The 18092-nt window shown below is 51.0% G+C and overlaps 1 protein-coding gene across 3 annotated transcripts in view; it reads left to right on the top strand.

Moving 5' to 3' along the window:
- Positions 1 to 18092, top strand: part of ZC3H13 (zinc finger CCCH-type containing 13) — a 258743-nt gene that overhangs the window by 220517 nt on the left and 20134 nt on the right. For all 3 annotated transcript variants that reach the window (XM_075336884.1, XM_075336883.1, XM_075336882.1), the window contains 2 exons: positions 10769 to 10924; positions 11510 to 11710. In XM_075336884.1, the coding sequence (XP_075192999.1) occupies positions 10769 to 10924; positions 11510 to 11710 (357 nt within the window). The remainder of the gene's footprint in view (positions 1 to 10768; positions 10925 to 11509; positions 11711 to 18092) is intronic.

The raw sequence follows: 18092 nt of genomic DNA, 5'->3' as shown, positions 1-18092 counted from the left end.
GTTTCTACTCAAATCTCTTCCTAGTTCCCAAAAAGGACGGTACCTTCCGGCCCATCCTAGATCTCAAGCTTCTCAACAAGCATGTTCAGGTGCGGCATTTTCGCATGGAGTCTCTGCGATCAGTCATTGCCTCAATGACCCAAGGGGATTTCCTGGTATCCATCGACATCAGAGATGCCTATCTGCATGTGCCAATTGCAGTTTCACACCAGCGTTGGCTACGTTTTGCAATAGGAGAAGATCATTTCCAATTCGTGGCTCTCCCCTTCGGGTTAGCCACGGCCCCTCGGGTATTCACCAAGGTCATGGCAGCAGTGATTGCGGTTCTGCACCTCCAGGGGTTGGCAGTGATTCCTTACCTGGACGACCTTCTAGTCAAGGCTTCATCCAGCGCAGACTGTCAGCGGAGTGTCTCGCTCACTCTCGCCACTCTAGCCCAATTCGGGTGGCTTGTCAATCTTCCCAAATCCACTCTGACTCCGACCCAGAGTCTCACGTACCTAGGGATGCAGTTCGAGACTTTGCACTTGTGAAGTTGCCCTTAGTCAAACAGCAGTCACTCCAGCTAGCGGTGCGCTCTCTGCTGAGGCCCCGCCGTTATACCCTCAGGCGTCTGATGCAGGTGCTGGGTCAAATGGTGGCCTCCATGGAGGCTGTTCCCTTTGCCCAGTTCCATCTGCGCCCCCTGCAGCTGGACATTCTCCGCTGTTGGGACAAGCGGCCTTCCTCCTTACACAGGTTAGTGGCTCTGTCGCCACGGACCAGGAGCTCTCTTCACTGGTGGCTTTGGCCCCTCTCCCTGTCCCAAGGGCGCTCCTTCCTGGCCCCGTCCTGGGTGATTCTCACCACGGATGCCAGTCTATCCGGCTGGGGAGCGGTATGTCTCCACCACAGAGCGCAGGGCACTTGGACTCCGTCCGAGTCAGCCCTTTCAATCAATGTGCTGGAAACCAGAGCCGTGCTTCTAGCTCTCCTAGCCTTTCACCACCTGTTGGCGGGCAGGCACATTCGAGTCCAGTCAGACAACGCGACAGCGGTTGCATACATCAATCACCAAGGCGGGACATGCAGCCGTCTGGCAATTATGGAGGTACAACGCATCCTTCAATGGGCGGAGGACTCAAAGTCCACCATATTCGCAGTCCACATCCCAGGCGTGGAAAACTGGGAGGCAGATTATCTCAGCCGTCAAACCGTGGACGGTGGCGAGTGGTCCCTGCACCCGGCAGTGTTTCAGTCAATCTGCCGCAAATGGGGCACTCCGGACGTGGACCTAATGGCATCCCGTCACAACAGCAAAGTTCCTGTTTACGTGGCTCGCTCCCACGATCCTCAGGCCTTCGCCGCGGACGCTCTGGTTCAAGACTGGTCCCAGTTTCGTCTGTCCTACGTGTTTCCCCCTCTAGCTCTCTTGCCCAGAGTCCTGCGCAAGATCAGAATGGAGGGCCGTCGAGTTATCCTCATTGCACCGGATTGACCCAGGCGAGCTTGGTAACCAGACCTGCTCCATCTGTCCGTAGAGATGCCGTGGCATCTCCCGGACCGTCCAGACCTACTCTCGCAAGGTCCGTTTTTCCGCCCGAATTCTGCGGCTCTCAAATTGACGGCGTGGCTCTTGAGTCCTGGATATTGACGGCTTCTGGTATCCCTCCTGAAGTCATCTCCACTATGACTCGGGCCCGTAAGTCTTCCTCCGCTAAGATCTATCACAGGACTTGGAAAATTTTCCTGTCCTGGTGTTGCTCTACCGACCATCCTCCTTGGCCATTCTCCTTGCCGACCCTTCTGTCTTTTCTACAGTCCGGTCTGCAGCTAGGACTGTCCCTCAACTCTCTCAAGGGACAAGTCTCAGCTCTGTCAGTTCTGTTCCAGCGGCGTCTCGCTCGGCTGGCTCAGGTCCGCATCTTCATGCAAGGCGCGTCTCACATCATTCTGCATTACCGGCGGCCCTTGGATCCCTGGGACCTTAACTTGGTTCTCACGGTTTTGCAGAAACCCCCTTTTGAGCCTCTTAGGGAGGTTTCTTTGTATCGTCTTTCTCAGAAGGTGGCCTTTCTGGTGGCCATAACTTCCCTCAGGAGAGTCTCTGATTTGGCTGCGCTCTCTTCGGAGTCACCTTTTTTAGTTTTTCATCAAGACAAGGTGGTTCTCCGTCCGACTCCGGACTTTCTTCCTAAGGTGGTCTCTCCTTTCCACCTTAACCAGGACATTACCCTACCTTCCTTCTGTCCGGCTCCTGTTCATCGCTTTGAAAAAGCGCTGCATACTCTGGATCTGGTGCGTGCTCTCCGGATCTATGTGTCTCGCACCGCTGCGCTTAGGTGGTGCACCTCTCTTTTTGTGCTAACCACAGGTTGGCGCAAGGGCCTCCCTGCTTCTAAGCCGACCTTAGCCCGTTGTATTAGGTCGACCATTTCGGACGCCTACCAGAGTACTCAGGTGCCTCCCCCGCCGGGGATCAAGGCACATTCGACCAGAGCTGTCGGTGCCTCTTGGGCTTTCAGGCACCAGGCTACGGCTCAACAAGTCTGTCAGGCTGCCACTTGGACTAGCCTGCATACCTTCTCGAAGCACTACCAAGTGCATGCTCCTGCTTCGGCAGATGCGAGCTTGGGCAGACGCATCCTTCAGGCAGCTGTCGCCCATTTGTGAAGTTAGGTTCTGCCTACTTCTTAGTTTTCTTTGTCGCTCCATTGGGAGACCCAGACAATTGGGTGTATAGCTTCTGCCTCCGGAGGCCACACAAAGTATTACACTTAAAAGTGTAAACCCCTCCCCTTCTGCCTATACACCCCCCCGTGCATCACGGGCTCCTCAGTTTTTATGCTTTGTGCGAAGGAGGCACACATGCACGCATAGCTCCACAATTTAGTCAGCAGCAGCTGCTGACTATATCGGATGGAAGAAAAGAGGGCCCTAACAGGGCTCCCGGCATGCTCCCTTCTCACCCCACTCTGGTCGGCGGTGCTGTTAAGGTTGAGGTACCCATTGCGGGTACATAGGCAGGAGCCACATGCTGTTTTCCTTCCCCATCCCGTAGGGGCTCTGGGCGAATTGGGATCCTAACCGGTCTCCAGGCACTGGGACCGTGCTCCCTCCGCAGCCCCTGGGGGAATCTGCTGGACAGGAGCCTGAGTATCGTCAGGGAAGGACCCTGCTACTATGAGGTACTCTGTGTCCCCTTGGGGACGGCGCATAGAGCGCCTGTGTTATGCACGCTGCAGCAGCTGCTGGGTGTGTTAGTGCACCGGGATTACCGCGCTGACCGCGCTTGTTTGCCGGCCGCGCTTATAACTTTAGTCCCCGGCTTTTGCGGCCTAGTACCGCATTTTCCCGCCCCCGGGCCTGCCAGTCAGGGGAAGGGCGGGACGCTGCACTGGACGTCAGCGCTGAGGGCTGGAGCATACTTTGCATCCTCCTCCCCCCCTCACTGAGCACCGTGGGGCACCAGATTCCCGCACTTTCTAAGGCACGCCCACGGCCCCCTCCTCCCCACAGAACGCTGGCAGCCATTCCTGTCAGCACTTCTGACGCTGGAGAGGAGAGACAACACAGCTCTGGGAGGCCCAGGCAGGGAATCTGGGCAGTCCAGACCGGTAACACAGGCCCCGGGCACTGTTGAATCATTGACCCCAGGCCCCCCCTCGGTTGGAGCAGCAAAGTGCTCCTGGGGTGACTCATAGGTCCCACGGTGAGGTCTCCGACACGGACCGCAGTCCCAGACCGCCTAAGCGGGCTCGCTGGGAGCTTCCCTCGACTTCATCACACTGCTCAGGGTCTCAGCAGGAGGACTCTCTAGAGGATGAAGCGGAGGTAGCAGATCAGGACTCTGATCCTGACGCCGCTCTCAACCTGGATACACCTGAAGGGGACGCCATAGTAAATGACCTTATAGCGTCCATCAATCAGGTGTTGGATCTTTCTCTCCCAGCTCCTCCGATTGAGGAGTCAGCTTCTCAGCAGGAGAAATTCCATTTTAGGTTTCCCAAACGTACAATGAGTGCGTTTCTGGATCACTCCGACTTCAGAGATGCAGTCCAGAAACACCGAGCTTTTCCAGATAAGCGCTTTTCTAAGCGCCTTAAGGACACACGTTATCCCTTCCCCCCTGATGTAGTCAAGGGTTGGGCTCAGTGTCCCAAGGTGGATCCTCCAGTCTCTAGACTGGCGGCTAGATCCATAGTTGCAGTGGAAGATGGTGCATCACTCAAGGATGCCACTGACAGGCAGATAGAGCTCCTGTTGAAATCCATCTATGAAGCTATCGGCGCGTCCTTTGCTCCGGCATTCGCAACCGTATGGGCACTCCAAGCTCTCTCAGCTTGTCAGTCTGAGATTAATGCAGTCACACGTGCCTCTACTCCGCAGGTTGGGTCCTTAACATCTCAGGCGTCGGCGTTTGCGTCCTACGCCATGAATGCTGTCCTGGACTCTGCGAGCCGTACGGCGGTAGCATCCGCCAATTCGGTGGCAGTCCGCAGGGCCATGTGGCTACGTGAATGGAAGGCAGACTCTGCTTCCAAAAAGTTCTTAACCGGTTTGCCATTTTCTGGCGACCGCCTGTTTGGCGAGCGATTGGATGAAATCATTAAACAATCCAAGGGAAAGGACTCATCCTTACCCCAGCCCAAACCAAACAGACCTCAACAACGGAAGGTACAATCGAGGTTTCGGTCCTTTCGGCCCGCGGGCAGGTCTCAATTCTCCTCGTCCAACAGGCCACAGAAGGGTCAGAGGAACTCCGATTCATGGCGGTCTAAGGCACGTCCTAAGAAGAACGCCGGAGGAACCGCTCCCAGAGCGGCCTCATCATGACTTTCGGCCTCCTCAAACCGCATCCTCGGTCGGTGGCAGGCTCTCCCGCTTTTGCGACGCCTGGTTGCCACATGTCCAAGACCGATGGGTGCGAGACATTTTGTCTCACGGTTACAGGATAGAGTTCAGCTCTCATCCTCTGACTCGTTTCTTCAGAACTTCTCCTCCCCCCGAGCGAGCCGATGCTCTTCTTCAGGCAGTGAGCACTCTGAAGGCAGAAGGAGTGGTGATCCCTGTTCCACTTCAGCAACGGGGTCACGGTTTTTACTCCAACTTGTTTGTGGTGCCAAAAAAGGACGGATCTTTCCGTCCCGTTCTGGACCTAAAACTGCTCAACAAACACGTGAAAACCAGGCAGTTCCGGATGGAATCTCTCCGCTCCGTCATCGCCTCAATGTCCCAAGGAGACTTCCTAGCATCAATCGATATCAAGGATGCTTATCTCCACGTGCCGATTGCACCAGAGCATCAGCGCTTCCTGCGTTTCGCCATCGGGGACGAACACCTCCAGTTCGTGGCACTGCCTTTCGGCCTGGCGACAGGCCCACGGGTCTTCACCAAGGTCATGGCAACAGTGGTAGCAGTCCTACACTCTCAGGGACACTCGGTGATCCCGTACTTAGACGATCTGCTTGTCAAGGCCCCCTCTCAGGTGGCATGCCAACACAGCCTGAATATTGCTCTGGAGACTCTCCAGAGATTCGGGTGGATCATCAATTTCCCAAAGTCAAAACTGACACCGGCCCAATCACTGACATATCTCGGCATGGAGTTTCATACTCTCTCAGCGATAGTGAAGCTTCCGCTGGACAAACAGCGTTCACTACAGACAGGGGTGCAATCTCTCCTTCGAGTCCAGTCGCACCCCTTGAGGCGCCTCATGCACTTCCTAGGGAAGATGGTGGCAGCAATGGAGGCAGTTCCTTTTGCGCAGTTTCATCTGCGTCCACTTCAATGGGACATTCTCGGCAAATGGGACAGGAAGTCGTCGTCCCTCGACAGGAACGTCTCCCTTTCTCGGACAGCCAAGGCCTCCCTTCAGTGGTGGCTTCTTCCCACTTCGTTGTCGAAGGGGAAATCCTTCCTACCCCCATCCTGGGCGGTGGTCACGACGGACGCGAGTCTGTCAGGGTGGGGAGCGGTCTTTCTCCACCACAGAGCTCAGGGTACCTGGACTCAGCCAGAGTCCTCCCTTCAGATCAATGTTCTGGAGATAAGGGCAGTGTATCTTGCCCTAAAGGCGTTCCAGCCGTGGCTGGAAGGCAGGCAGATCCGAATTCAGTCGGACAACGCCACGGCGGTGGCATACATCAACCACCAAGGCGGCACACGCAGTCGGCAAGCCTTCCAGGAAGTCCGACGGATTCTGCTGTGGGTGGAAGCCACAGCCTCCACCATCTCCGCGGTTCACATCCCGGGCGTAGAAAACTGGGAAGCAGACTTTCTCAGTCGCCAGGGCATGGACGCAGGGGAATGGTCTCTTCACCCGGACGTGTTTCAAGAGATCTGTTGCCGCTGGGGGAAGCCGGACGTCGACCTAATGGCGTCCCGGCACAACAACAAAGTCCCGGCATTCATGGCACGGTCTCAAGATCACAGAGCTCTGGCGGCAGACGCATTAGTTCAGGATTGGTCGCAGTTTCAACTGCCTTATGTGTTTCCTCCTCTGGCACTGCTGCCCAGAGTGTTACGCAAGATCAGGTCCGACTGCCGCCGCGCCATCCTCGTCGCTCCAGACTGGCCGAGGAGGTCGTGGTATCCGGATCTGTGGCATCTCACGGTGGGCCAACCGTGGGCACTACCAGACCGACCAGACTTGCTGTCTCAAGGGCCATTTTTCCATCTGAATTCTGCGGCCCTCAACCTGACTGTGTGGCCATTGAGTCCTGGATCCTAGCGTCTTCAGGGTTATCTCAAGAGGTCATTGCCACTATGAGACAAGCCAGGAAACCAACGTCCGCCAAGATCTACCACAGGACGTGGAGGATCTTCTTATCCTGGTGCTCTGATCAGGGTTTTACTCCCTGGCCATTTGCCTTGCCCTCTTTTCTGTCCTTCCTTCAATCCGGAATGGAAAAGGGTTTGTCTCTCGGCTCCCTTAAGGGACAAGTCTCGGCGCTCTCTGTGTTTTTTCAAAAGCGCCTAGCCAGGCTTCCACAGGTACGCACGTTCCTGCAGGGGGTTTGCCACATAGTCCCTCCTTACAAGCGTCCGCTAGAACCCTGGGATCTGAACAGGGTGCTAACGGCTCTTCAGAAACCACCTTTCGAGCCAATGAGGGATATTTCTCTTTCACGCCTTTCGCAGAAAGTGGTCTTCCTAGTGGCAGTCACATCACTTCGGAGAGTGTCTGAGTTAGCAGCGCTGTCATGCAAAGCCCCCTTCCTGGTGTTTCACCAGGACAAGGTGGTTCTGCGTCCGGTTCCGGAATTTCTCTCTAAGGTGGTATCCCCTTTTCATCTCAATCAGGATATCTCCTTACCTTCTTTTTGTCCTCATCCAGTTCACCAATCTGAAAAGGATTTGCACTTGTTAGATCTGGTGAGGGCACTCAGACTATACATTTGCTATCTGATGCGCTCTTTGTCCTTGTCGCTGGCCAGCGTAAAGGGTCGCAGGCTTCCAAGTCAACCTTGGCTCGGTGGATCAAGGAACCAATTCTTGAAGCCTACCGTTCTTCGGGGCTTCCGGTTCCCTCAGGGCTGAAGGCCCATTCTACCAGAGCCGTGGGTGCGTCCTGGGCTTTGCGGCACCAGGCTACGGCTCAGCAGGTGTGTCAGGCGGCTACCTGGTCGAGTCTGCACACTTTCACGAAACACTATCAGGTGCATACCTATGCTTCGGCAGATGCCAGCCTAGGTAGACGAGTCCTTCAGGCGGCGGTTGCCCACCTGTAGGAAGGGGCCGTTTTACGGCTCTATTACTGAGGTATTATTTTACCCACCCAGGAACTGCTTTTGGACGTCCCAATTGTCTGGGTCTTCCAATGGAGCGACAAAGAAGAAGGGAATTTTGTTTACTTACCGTAAATTCCTTTTCTTCTAGCTCCAATTGGGAGACCCAGCACCCGCCCCTGTTCCCTTCGGGCTGTTGTTCTTTTGTGTACACATGTTGTTCATGTTGAATGGTTTTCAGTTCTCCGAATATCCTTCGGATTGAATTTACTTTAGACCAATTTATAAGTTTCCTCCTTCCTGCTTTTGCACCAAAACTGAGGAGCCCGTGATGCACGGGTGGGTGTATAGGCAGAAGGGGAGGGGTTTACACTTTTAAGTGTAATACTTTGTGTGGCCTCCGGAGGCAGAAGCTATACACCCAATTGTCTGGGTCTCCCAATTGGAGCTAGAAGAAAAGGAATTTACGGTAAGTAAACAAAATTCCCTTCTTTCTGTTTATTCCCACCCAGGGACTGCTTTGGAATGTCCCATGGTCTGGGTCTCCCAAAGGAACGATAAAGAAAGAGAATTTTGTTTACGTACCGTAAATTCTTTTTCTTATAGTTCCGTATTGGGAGACCCAGCACCCTCCCTGTTGCCTGTTGGCAATTTCTTGTTCCGCGTGTTATCACCGGCTGTTGTCGTGGACAGAGTCTCCGGTTGTTCCGGCTCTTGCTCTGTTCTACTTGTGGGTGGCTATTCTCCTTCAGCTTTTGCACTAAACTGGCTGGGTCTGGCTCACCAGGGGGTGTATAAGCTCAGAGGGAGGAGCTACACTTTTAAGTGTAGTACTTTGTGTGTCCTCCGGAGGCAGAAGCTAAACACCCATGGTCTGGGTCTCCCAATACGGAACTATAAGAAAAAGAATTTACGGTAAGTAAACAAAATTCTCTTTATTTAGAACATAAAATATATTTATTGGAATACAACTTTAGAACACAAACTGTAATAAATTGTAAATATGTAATTTTAGTTTTATATAATCCATGCACACACAGGATATATATGTAATCTACTGTATTTATTATTTTATTTATTTATAATTTATTAGTTTTTTTTGTTCTAAAGTTGTATTGTAATAAAATATATTTGAATACTTTAGAACACAAAACTGTAAAATTGTAAATGTTATACAATATGTAATATACAGTAGATTACATATGTATCTTGTGTGTGCATGTATAATATATATATATATAACAATTACATATTTACAATTTATTACAGTTTTTCGTGTTCTAAAGTTGTATTCCAATAAATATATTTTATGTTCTATCTAAATATCTTGATTATTGTATCATAAAAATGATTTAATGTCTGATGTTCACATTGTACTACAATACATTTTTCACTTAACTATAAGCAATGTATGTCGGAGTCGGTGCAAGGGAATCTGAGTCGAAGGTTTGGCTTACCAACTCCACAGCCCTGGATGCTACGTTTTGATCGCCTGTTGTTGCATTTTGCGCAAAATTTGTGGCGACCAAAAAAACGTAATTTTGGCATTTGGAATTTTTTTGCTGCTACGCCATTTACCGATCAGGTTAATTTATTTTATATTTTGATAAATCGGGCATTTCTGAACGCGGCAATACCAAATGTGTGTATGTTTTATTTTTTTAACCCTTTAATTTTCAATGGGGCAAAAGGGGGGTGATTTAAACTTTTAAAATTTAATTTTTTAAAACTTTTTTATTTTTTTTATTTTTACTAGTCACCCTAGGGGGCTATATGGATCAGCTGTCTGATCGCTCTGCCATATCTGCTGATCACAGCTACACAACAGTAAACAACAGATATGCTCATTTTCTGCCTCACCCAGCTCCGGGCCGGGTGAAACCGAAAGTAAGTCGTGAGCTATAGGACTCATCACATGACCCTGTGCTGCCATGACAAGCATCGGAAGTCACGTGATCACGTCACATGACTTCCGGTATCGGCCGGTGAGTAAATGTTAAGGGGGGAGAAAGCTCGCCCCATACATGGCAGGAAATGGCTTTGTGTTAGAGCCAGGACCTACTGCTAACTATCACAGGTGGAGTGGAGTAAAGCCTGCGATTGTTAACCTGTCGCTGTCAAACTGATGTCGGGATTTAACATGCGCTGGCAGGGAGGTGGCCATTTTAATCTCCCATTGGCGCTCCAGTGACTTGATTGCAGTTCTCCGATAGTTTGGTATGACAGCAGGGAGTCCGCTAAAGACCTCCATTCTTGTCATAGTAGCGCTTCTTTGAAAGCTGCCTGTCACCGGGCTTCACCGGAGACTGATTTTCACGATGTGTGGCAATGCTATAGGACATTGTAGTATAGTGCAAGCGATCAGACGATCACAGGTTCAAGTCCCCTAAGGGGACTATTAAAAACAGTGAAAAGTAAATTCTAAAGAAAAAACAAGATCAAATCACCCCCTTTTTGCCCCATAAAAATTAAGATAAAAAAAACACGTGGTATTACTCATTTTAGAAAAGTCTGATCTATAAAAATAACACTATCGATATACACTGTAAACAAAGTAAATTCAAGAATGCTAAAATTGTTTGTTGTTTTTTTTTGGTCACCTCAATACCACAAAAAGATGCTGTAACAAGCGATCAAGACATCAGATCTATCCCAAAACGGTATCAATATAAACATTGACACCCCCAGCAAAAAGATAACCCATCACACTGCTCCACTGATCGAAAGGTGAAAACGTTACTGGTCATGGAAAATGGCTACACAACCTCCCCCTTAACCGATATATTTTTCCCAATTTCTGTTTTTTTTTTTTTTACCACTAAATTAATAATAATAATATAAAAAAATATGGATATGTTTGGTATCACCGTACTCGTACTAACTGGAAGAATCTTCTTGCAAGGTCATTTTTAAAACAGTGAACACTGTAAAAAATAATTCCCCCCAAAACATGTGAGAATTTTTATTTATTTTTTTTCTTTTTCTTTTTTCACACTCTCTTATTCTGTGTAGAGTTTACTTTCTTTGATATCTTTTAAGATTGCTTTATTTGCCTCTAGGTGCTGAAGAGGACGTCTCCAAGCTGGATGATAACCAGTCTGTAGACTCTGTGGCTGGAGAAGAATATGAGCCCATCAGCGATGGAGAACTGGAAGAGATTTTAGCTGATGATGCTGAAAAGAAGGAAGAGCAGCATGAAGAGGAAAAGTCATCTGGTAAGGATCTCATGGTATACGGCAAACCATTAACTACACTACGTAGAGGATAGATACTAAGAGCAGATTCTGAAGAGTTTGTGTAACGGGCCAAAAGTTACTGGTGTAGTGTAGACTGCCACTTTACTGTAGGGATAGATTCCCAAGGCGCCCAGCAGTTCTTCCAGGGCTTGTGTCTGGCTAGCTTGTGCCATCTAGAAAAATGGACAAGAAGCTGAAATGTACGCAGCTACATTTGACTCGTATTGAATTGCTTCAATGTGGGAACCTCTGAATCGAATAGAGGAAAGCCGTGAAAGCACTAGTTTACCATGGTGTGAATCCAGGACAACTGAATTGGCATTGTTTAGCAATTATATGCGAGAAGTGCTGTTGATTGTCAGTGCATATGGCCACAACTTGGGATGTTATGGCGAGCCACTGGCTTTTGAATTGCTGCATTAGGCTTTGTTTATATTCTCTTGGTTGTCTATAATGTTGGCATCAGGCTGAATACAATCATAGAAATGAAATCCACACTTATAAGTTGTTGTTATTGTATTGTATATTTCATTTCCCTGTTTTCCCTGTATTTGTTTCATGCAGATCCTCTTGATGTGATTGATGTGGACTGGTCCAGTTTGATGCCCAAACAGGCGAACGAACCACGTGAATCTGGTGCTGCTCTGTTAAAATTCACACCTGCGGCTGTGTTATTGCGTGTTGGCATTTCTAAACGATTAGCAGGACCTGATCTATTCAACAAGGTTAAACAGACTTGCCAACAAACCATAGAAAAGCCTAATGGTAGGTCATTTTTTTTATTTATTTATTAAAACAAGACTCCAAGCAACATTATCAAATTTTTTTTTTTTTTGTGTGTGTGCGTGTGCCCCCTTTCACATGCTTTTGACATATCTCATCTTGTCTTGGTGACAGTTCTAGTGTTCTGAAAGCCATCACTGTCATGGTCACAAATATTATTTCACTTGGTGACCTGGAACAGGGTGGAAGGGTTACGCTCGTGTTTTGGGGTGGACGGTAGGCATTAAATTCTGACACGTCGAAAGAAGTGATTCATGTGCATAAAGTGGGAGGCTGTGTTAAATTTGAGAAGGAGAGTTAATGTTCAGGCATTAGGACTTAAAATGTATTGAAGTCCAACAAACAATTGCATTGTGGCATATAAATCTTTCAAAAGACGGTGGTTATCTTATTTTTTTTTTTTCCTAACAGTATGTCTTTTTGTTTGATCTTTTACCAAGTAAATGGTAGCTTTGCCTGATTTTGCATTACTATGTTCTGTTCTACTAGCTGCATTTCTCTATCGCTTCATTGGGGAACACCAGAAATAATGTGTATGCTGCTGACACTATGCAATGGAAAACAAGTTCGCTCCTCCTCAGTAGGAAACATTCACCAACCGGAGCCAAACTGATCAGTTTTTGCTTAGTGTCTATAGGAGGCAGACACAGGGCCATACTCAACCCCGTTTCTAGAAATGATTTCCCTTTTTTCTTTCAGCATATGATTGGGCAACAGAGTGTAATCGCATTCTTGGTCATCCTACCCAGAACCGAGGAGCACAGTGTATGGAGCCTTGTCACTGTAGGTCAGACACAGCCATTACACAGTACATAGCAGGGGCGCATATATAATATTATCTCAGCACAGCAACATTTTTTTCTTTATCGTTCCTTTGGGAGACCCAGACCATGGGTGTTTAGCTTCTGCCTCCGGAGGACACACAAAGTACTACACTTAAAAGTGTAGCTCCTCCCTCTGAGCTTATACACTCCCTGGTAGCCAGTCCTAGCCAGTTTATTGCTTTTGTGTCAGGAGGCATACATCCACACATGCATTCTCATCTGATTTGTTTGACTTTTGGAAAGAGTTTGAAGAAAAGCGGGTCCATGTCTGGACTCCCGGCATGTCCCTTCTCACCCGACTGTGTCGGCGGTGTTGTTAAGGTTGATTTACAAGGCTGCAGCCTTACATGCCGCGCTCCTTCACCATCCCTTCTGGGCTCTGGCTTGAAGTGGGAGCCAGCACGGTCTCCATGCCTGGCAGGAGTCCGGTCTCCATCCACAGCCCCTTGAGGATTCTGTTGGACCGGAGCACTCATCCCCAGGGACATGGCCCTGCGTCTCAGCAGCTAAGTACCTGAGACGTTTATGTTGGGGCTCCCGGTTCTTTATTGTAAGGGGAGAATATGCTGTATGTGATTGTTTTAACTTTTCCGGCGGGTTCTCTAGCTTTTGCCTGAGAACCGCGCCGATGGTGCCTGCTTGTCGGCCTCGCCGCTTAAATTTAGGCCCCGGCTTCGCCGGAGGCCTAGTTTCATTTTCCTGCCCTTTCATGTCACTCATGCAGAGGGACAGGTTCGGCTCCTCCCGGCAGCCGTTCTACACAGGGGAGGGACACTCCCCACTGCTGGGGGGTCCCTCCTTCCCTGCAGGTCTCTATAGCCCTCCAGTTCCCGCTCTTTTATAGGAACGCCATCTTCTCAGGCAGAGTTCACTCTGCTCTGGGACATCCTGCATTCTGCATCTCTGCTGAGGTGCTGCGACTGGGGGACCAGGCTTCGGGATCTGGAGGGCACACAACACCGCGCTCAGCGGTCTGGTAAGCCACAGCCGGTCTCCGGTTGTGGACCTCTGTATATTCTCCCTGGGGTTCATTCTCTGCAAAGCCCCTACTCCAGCAGCATGTCTCACACAAGGAGCAAGGCTCCAAAGCTTTATTCTGCATGCACTGCATGTAAGCTCCTGCTGCCTGAGCTGAGCACCTATCCACATTGTGATTTCTGCTCTAACTTGGCGGTGCCACAGCCTGGAGTCTCACCCCCAGTGGTCTCTCAGGCTGCTGCTGCACCTGTGTTTGAACCCCCGGCCTGGGTAGAGTCCTTTTCTAGGTCCATATCCCAGTCATTTGCTGAGTCCATGGGGCTTTTGTCCAGGACTTTGATGAATATGCATCAGCCCCCCTCACAGGGTGCCTCTAATACTCTTGACAGAGGACTCCTATCCTCTGACCTCCGTCCATCGGAGCTCACGGAGGATTCATCATCTGATCCCAGACCCCGTCCTTCTAAGAGAAGGCGCAGGGTTTCCTCCCCCTCCCCATCCCACGGCTCTGTCTCAAGAGCTGACTCTCAAGATGAGGAGGATGCCCTCACTGGGGGATCGGAGGCTATGTATCCCATCGATTTCTCTGAGGGTGACTCAGATCTTAGTGATTTGATTGCTTCTATTAATTCTGTGCTGGATCTCAATCCGCCAGTGTCAGAGGAGCAACTCTCTTTGGCAGAAAAACATCAGTTTACCTCGCCTAAGAGACTGAAGAGTGTGTTCTTTAACCACTCCAGTTTTCAGACCGCTGTGACCAAACCCAGGGCCTGCCCTGACAAACGCTTTCCAAAGCGTGGTTCTGATGACCGGTTTCCATTTCCACCTGAGGTGGTCAAGGAGTGGTCTCACTCCCCAAAGGTAGACCCCCCGGTGTCTAGGCTCTCAGCCCGGACCGTTGTGTCGGTGGCTGACGGCACCTCACTTAAGGATTCCACTGACCGTCAGATTGACCTTCTGGCCAAATCTGTGTATGAAGCTGCGGGGGCCGCGTTTTCCCCGACTTTTGCAGCAGTGTGGGCTCTCAAAGCCATCTCTGCTTCTCTAGAGGATGCATTCCCTCACCAAGGAATCTATGCCTGAGATGGTTACCTTAACTGCTCAGGCTTCAGCTTTTTTCATCCTATGCCATGTCTGCCATGCTAGAGGCTGCTCACCGCACTGCGGTGGCTTCAGCTAATTCTCTTGTTATCCGCAGGATTTTGTGGCTTCGAGAGTGGAAGGCAGATGCTTCTTCCAAGAAGTTTCTTGCTGGGCTCCCTTTTGCTGGTTCACGGCTGTTTGGTGAACAGCTGGATGAAATCATTAAAGAAGCTACTGGCGGGAAGAGTACTTCCATGCCACAAACCAAGACCAGGAAACCCGCCCAGGGTAGGAATCAATCGAGGTTTCGTTCCTTTCGTTCCTCCAACTGGTCATCCTCTAAGCCTTCCGCCTCGTCCGCTAACTCAGCCAAGGATCAGAAATCCAACTGGCGCCCAAAAGCGCGTCCGCAGAAGACCGCAGGAGGTTCTGCCACTAAGGCAGCTTCCTCATGACTCTCGGCCCGCTCCAGCCACGTCCTTAGTCGGTGGCAGGCTCTCCCACTTTGGCGACGCTTGGTTAAAGCAAGTCTCCGATCAGTGGGTGAGAGACATCATATCTCACGGCTACAGGATAGAATTCTCTTGCAGCCCTCCAAACAGATTTTTTTCTCTCAACTCCCCCCTGCTCCAAGGCTGCCGCCTTCTCGCAGGCCGTGGCGTCCTTGCAGGCAAACGGAGTGATTGTCCCAGTTCCCGCTCAGGAACGGTTCAGAGGTTTTTACTCAAATCTCTTCCTAGTTCCAACAAAGGACGATACCTTCCGGCCCATCCTGGATCTCAAGCTTCTCAACAAGCATGTCCGGGTGCGGCATTTTCGCATGGAGTCTCTGCGATCAGTCATTGCCTCTATGACCCAAGGGGAGTTCCTGGCGTCCATCGACATCAGAGATGCCTATCTACATGTGCCAATCGCAGTATCACATCAGCGTTGGTTACGTTTTGCGATAGGAGAGGATCATTTCCAATTCGTGGCTCTCCCCTTCGGGTTAGCCCACGGCCCCTCGGGTATTCACCAAGGTCATGGCGGCAGTGATTGCGGTCCTGCACCTCCAGGGGTTAGCAGTGCTTCCTTATCTGGACGACCTTCTGGTCAAGGGTACATCCAGCGCAGACTGTCAGCGGAGTGTTTCGCTCACTCTCGCCACCCTAGCCCAATTCGGGTGGATTGTCAATCTTCCCAAATCCACTCGGACTCCGACCCAGAGTCTCACGTACCTAGGGATGCAGTTCGAGACTTTGCCGGCACTTGTGAAGTTGCCCTTAGACAAACAGCTGTCACTCCGGTTGGCGGTGCGCTCTCTCCTGAGGCCCCGCCTTTATACCCTCAGGCGTCTGTTGCACGTGCTGGGTCAAATGGTGGCCTCCATGGAGGCAGTTCCCTTTGCCCAGTTCCATCTGCATCCTCTGCAGCTGGACATTCTCCACTGTTGGGACAAGCGGCCTTCCTCCTTACAGAGGTTAGTGGCTCTGTCGCCACGGACCAGGAGCTCTCTTCAGTGGTGGCTTCGACCCCTCTCCCTGTCCCAAGGGCGCTCCTTCCTGACTCCGTCCTGGGTGATTCTCACCACGGATGCCAGCCTATCCGGCTGGGGAGCGGTACATCTCCACCACAGAGCACAGGGCACTTGGACTCCGTCCGAGTCAGCCCTTTCAATCAATGTGCTGGAAACCAGAGCTGTGCTTCTAGCTCTCCTAGCCTTTCACCACCTGTTGGCGGGCAGGCACATTCGAGTCCAGTCAGACAACGCGACAGCGGTTGCCTACATCAATCACCAAGGCGGGACACGCAGCCGCCTGGCAATGTTGGAGGTCCAATGCATTCTTCAATGGCCGGAGGACTCCAAGTCCACCATATCCGCAGTCCACATCCCTGGCGTAGAAAACTGGGAGGCAGATTATCTCAGCCGTCAATCCGTGGACGGTGGCGAGTGGTCCCTGCACCCGGCAGTGTTTCAGTCAATCTGCCGCAAGTGGGGCACTCCGGACGTGGACCTAATGGCATCCCGTCACAACAACAAGGTTCCGGTTTACGTGGCTCGCTCCCACGATCCTCAGTCCTTCGCTGCGGACGCTCTGGTTCAAGACTGGTCCCAGTTTCGTCTGTCCTACGTGTTTCCCCCTCTAGCTCTCTTGCCCAGAGTACTGCGCAAGATCAGAATGGAGGTCCGTCGAGTCATCCTCATTGCACCGGACTGGCCCAGGCGAGCTTGGTATCCGGACCTGCTCCAACTGTCCGTGGAGATGCCGTGGCATCTTCCGGACCGTCCAGACCTGCTCTCGCAAGGTCCGTTTTTCCGCCTGAATTCTGCGGCACTCAAATTGACGGCGTGGCTCTTGAGTCCTGGATTTTGACGGCTTCTGGTATTCCTCCTGAAGTCATCTCCACTATGACTCGGACCCGTAAGTCTTCCTCCGCTAAGATCTATCACAGGACTTGGAAAATTTTCCTGTCCTGGTGTCGCTCTTCCGGCCATTCTCGTTGCCGACCCTTCTGTCTTTTTTACAGTCCGGTCTGCAGTTAGGACTGTCCCTCAACTCTCTCAAGGGACAAGTCTCAGCTCTATCAGTGCTGTTCTAGCGGCATCTCGCCCGGCTGGCTCAGGTCCGCACCTTTATGCAAGGTGCGTCTCACATCATTCCGCCTTATCAGCGGCCCTTGGATCCCTGGGACCTTAACTTGGTCCTCACGGTATTGCAGAAACCCCCTTTCGAGCCCCTTAGGGAGGTTTCTTTGTATCGTCTTTCTCAAAAGGTGGCCTTTCTAGTTGCCATAACTTCTCTCAGGAGAGTCTCTGATTTGGCTGCGCTCTCCTCGGAGTCACCTTTTTTTGGTTTTTCACCAAGACAAGGTAGTTCTCCGTCCGACCCCGGACTTTCTTCCTAAGGTGGTCTCTCCCTTCCACCTTAACCAGGATATTTCCTTGCCTTCCTTCTGTCCGGCCCCTGTTCATCGCTTTGAGAAAGCGCTGCATACTCTAGATCTGGTGCGTGCTCTCCGGATCTATGTGTCTCACACCGCTGTGCTTAGGCGGTGCACCTCTCTTTTTGTGCTAACCACAGGACGGCGCAAGGGTCTCTCTGTTTCTAAGCCGACATTGGCCCGTTGGATTAGATCGACCATTTCGGACGCCTACCAGAGTACTCAGGTGCCTCCCCCGCCGGGGATCAAAGCACACTCGACCAGAGCTGTCGGTGCCTCTTGGGCTTTTAGGCACCAGGCTACGGCTCAACAAGTCTGTCAGGCTGCCACTTGGACTAGTCTGCATACCTTTTCAAAGCACTACCAAGTGCATGCTTATGCTTCGGCAGATGCGAGCTTGGGCAGACGCATCCTTCAGGCGCCTGTCGCCCACTTGTGAAGTTAGGCTCCACCTACTTCTTAGTTTTTTCTGTTTATTCCCACCCAGGGACAGCTTTGGGACGTCCCATGGTCTGGGTCTCCCAAAGGAACGATAAAGAAAAAGAGAATTTCTTTGT

The sequence above is a fragment of the Anomaloglossus baeobatrachus genome, chromosome 2 (assembly GCF_048569485.1).
Source record: "Anomaloglossus baeobatrachus isolate aAnoBae1 chromosome 2, aAnoBae1.hap1, whole genome shotgun sequence".
Lineage (NCBI taxonomy): Eukaryota > Metazoa > Chordata > Amphibia > Anura > Aromobatidae > Anomaloglossus > Anomaloglossus baeobatrachus.
The sequence above is the reverse complement of the archived record's forward strand: the minus strand, read 5'-3'. Positions and strand labels throughout refer to the sequence as shown.